This window comes from Grammomys surdaster, unplaced genomic scaffold, assembly GCF_004785775.1.
Source record: "Grammomys surdaster isolate TR1022 unplaced genomic scaffold, NIH_TR_1.0 140, whole genome shotgun sequence".
NCBI lineage: Eukaryota > Metazoa > Chordata > Mammalia > Rodentia > Muridae > Grammomys > Grammomys surdaster.
In genome coordinates this window covers 5,838,262-5,840,963 of record NW_021604598.1, presented here as the reverse complement: position 1 = coordinate 5,840,963, position 2,702 = coordinate 5,838,262, and the positions used below count along the sequence as shown (strand labels likewise).

General features: G+C 42.2%; 1 protein-coding gene across 1 annotated transcript; it reads right to left on the bottom strand.

The window, feature by feature from the left end:
• Positions 1–772: 772 nt before the first annotated feature.
• LOC114618082 (myosin light chain kinase 3-like) lies at positions 773–2,385 on the bottom strand. Its single transcript, XM_028763696.1, has 2 exons — positions 2,355–2,385; positions 773–1,383 (listed from the first exon to the last, which is right to left on the bottom strand). Exons 1-2 carry the CDS (start codon positions 2,383–2,385, stop codon positions 773–775), a joined length of 642 nt encoding a protein of 213 aa, XP_028619529.1.
• Between the last annotated feature and the right edge of the window lie 317 nt (positions 2,386–2,702).

Below are 2,702 nucleotides of genomic sequence, written 5' to 3'. Positions count from 1 at the left end.
TTGGCCAAGTTGATCTTGTGCAGGTAGCCACAAATGCTGTGAGTTGATGCCTACAAAAGCCATGTCATGTCTTAATGACGTCTCATAGGGGCCCCTCTTCCCTCTTCTGAGACTCAACCTGAGCCTTGGATAGGAGAGGATTGACTCACTCAGAGCTGAGTGCACAGTTTGTACTTTGATCAGTTCTGAGTCTTTGCACTGAGTGAGTGCACTGTAAAAAGAAGCTTCTTACTCTAAAGTAGCAAGTAGCTCAAGTCTACTGACTCCTTTAAAAATATATTTTATTAATTCTTTAAGAATTTTATACAATATGTTTCGATCATATTCATTCCCCACTGTTGGACCTAATTCCTCCATCTTCCATATCTCCCTTCCTACTGGCTTTTTTAATCATAAGTTTAGAATTCAAATTTGACCAAAAGCCAAGTAGGATTTCCCTGCCCATCCTGAGCATGCCTGCTCTTATTGCCAAGAGTGAAGGTGCTGGGGAGGAAGCAGCATTAGACCTGGTGACCTTCCTAGAGCTTTAAAAAAACCCACTTTCATCTACAAGGGGGGCAACAACATAGCCTTTTTCTTTCCTTGCTTTCTGCCTTTTTCCTTTTCCCTTTTTTTTCTTTCTCTCTTTCTTCCTTCCATTATTCTTTGCAAAATAAGAAGAATCAATAATAGCAAAGTGCCAGACTACATAAAATCTTGAGTAATCTCTTCATATTACCACTTCATGTTGCCTCAAGAATTCCTGGGGCGAGTGGAGGAGTGGAGTTGATCATTAGGGACACGTTGAAAATTTCCTTAGCCTGTTGACGGCAGTCACCACGTGGAAATGTTTCTTCCATTTACTCTGGGCCATATATTTCTGCAGCAGTAGTTGGGATCTGAGGCGAACGTTGGAGCCCGAGGCTTTGGCAGACAGGTGATTTAACCACTCATGTTTCAGGCACTGTGTGGCACTCATCCTATAGCTCTTCTCTTTGACCAGCAACCGGGAAACAAAGTCCTTGGCTTCCTCTGACAGCCCTTTGAAGGTATCAGCATTGAAATCCCAGCTGCACTTCACAATAAAATTCATGGTCTCTGCATCTGTTTCCCCTAGAAATGGGGACAAAGCACTGAGTAGCATGTAGGTGATAACTCCCACACTCCACATGTCTGTTGAGAATGACACAAACTCATAGTTAACAACTTCTGGGGCCAGGAACTCTAGAGTACCAAAGTTCACCTTTAGCTTCTCCCGAGGCTTGTATCTTCTAGCCAGCCCAAAGTCAATGATCTTAATTTGATGCCCGGTTTGACTGACACACAGTATGTTCTCCGGCTTGAGGTCCAGGTGCAGGATGTAGTGTTGGTGCAGGTAGTGCACACCCTCACAGATCCACACAGCTTTTCAAAAGGCCTTTAGTGTTACTTTTCTGTCACTGGTACTCCCTCCTTTACCCTGTTTTCACACTTTGTGCTAGGTTGTCAACTTGACACACAAACTAGAGTTCTCTGAAAGGAGAGAAACTTAACTGAGAAAATGTCTCCATAAGATCTGGCTGTAAGGCATTTTTCTTAATTAGTTATTGATGGGGGAGGGCCCAGCTCAATGTGACTGGTTCCATCCCTGAGCTAGTAGTCCCAAGGTTCTATAAGAAAGCTGCCTGAGCAAGTCATGGAAGCAAGCCAGCAAAATGCACTCCCCTGTGGCCCTGCATCAGCTCCTGCCCCCAGGGTCCTGACCTGCTTGAATTCTTGCCCTGACTTACTTTGATGATGAACAGTAATATACAAGTGTAAGTCAAGTAAACCCTTTCCTCCCGAACTTGCTTTTTGGTTATGATGTGTCATTGTAGCAATAGAAACCCCAATTAAGACGCATTTCCTCCCCACTTAATCCTCATATTCTAGTTTTCTGTTTATCTCTTCATAACCATGTGTTCTATTTCCTCTTCTTTAAGGCATCCCCTTTTCTCTCTGGCCCCTAACTAGATACTTAAACTCTTCAGTTATACAGATTGTAGCACACATATCTAAAGCTAACATTCATACATAAAACATGCAATATTTGCCTTTTGGGGGGGTCTGTGTTACCTCACTGAGAAAGACTTTTTTTTTTTTTATAAAACTCCATTTACCTGTGAATTTCATAATTTCATTTTTATTAACATTTGACTAATATTCCATTGTGTAAATGTACCACATTTTCATTTCTCATTCATCAATTGATGGACAGCTCGGCTATTTCTGGCTCTTGTGAATAGAACATCAGTAAACATGCATGAACAGACAAATATTTCTGTAGTAGGATGGAGAGCCTGTCGGTGAATGTCCCAGAATAGTATAGCTGGTTCTTGAGATAAAGAAATTCTCACCTTCCTGAAGAACTGCCACAGTGATTTCCATAGTGGCTGGACCAGGAGATTTATATGAGAGAGTTGAAGGGACTGCCCATGGGGATAGTGAAGGAAGACCCCAGGATGGCTGTCAGAAGCACACAAACAAGGTGATCACTGCACGCTGAGTACCACCCACTCCAAGTTGCTGCCTCAATACCATACTTATACACAAGGGTGAAATGACTTGATGAACGTAGTCCATGGTCTCAGCACTTGACTTGCTGATGATGTACTATCAAAATCCTTACTTTCTCCTGGGTACTTGGATTCATTTAAAATACTTTCTTAGGCCTGACAAAGGATTTCTGTGAATTTATAAGAAAA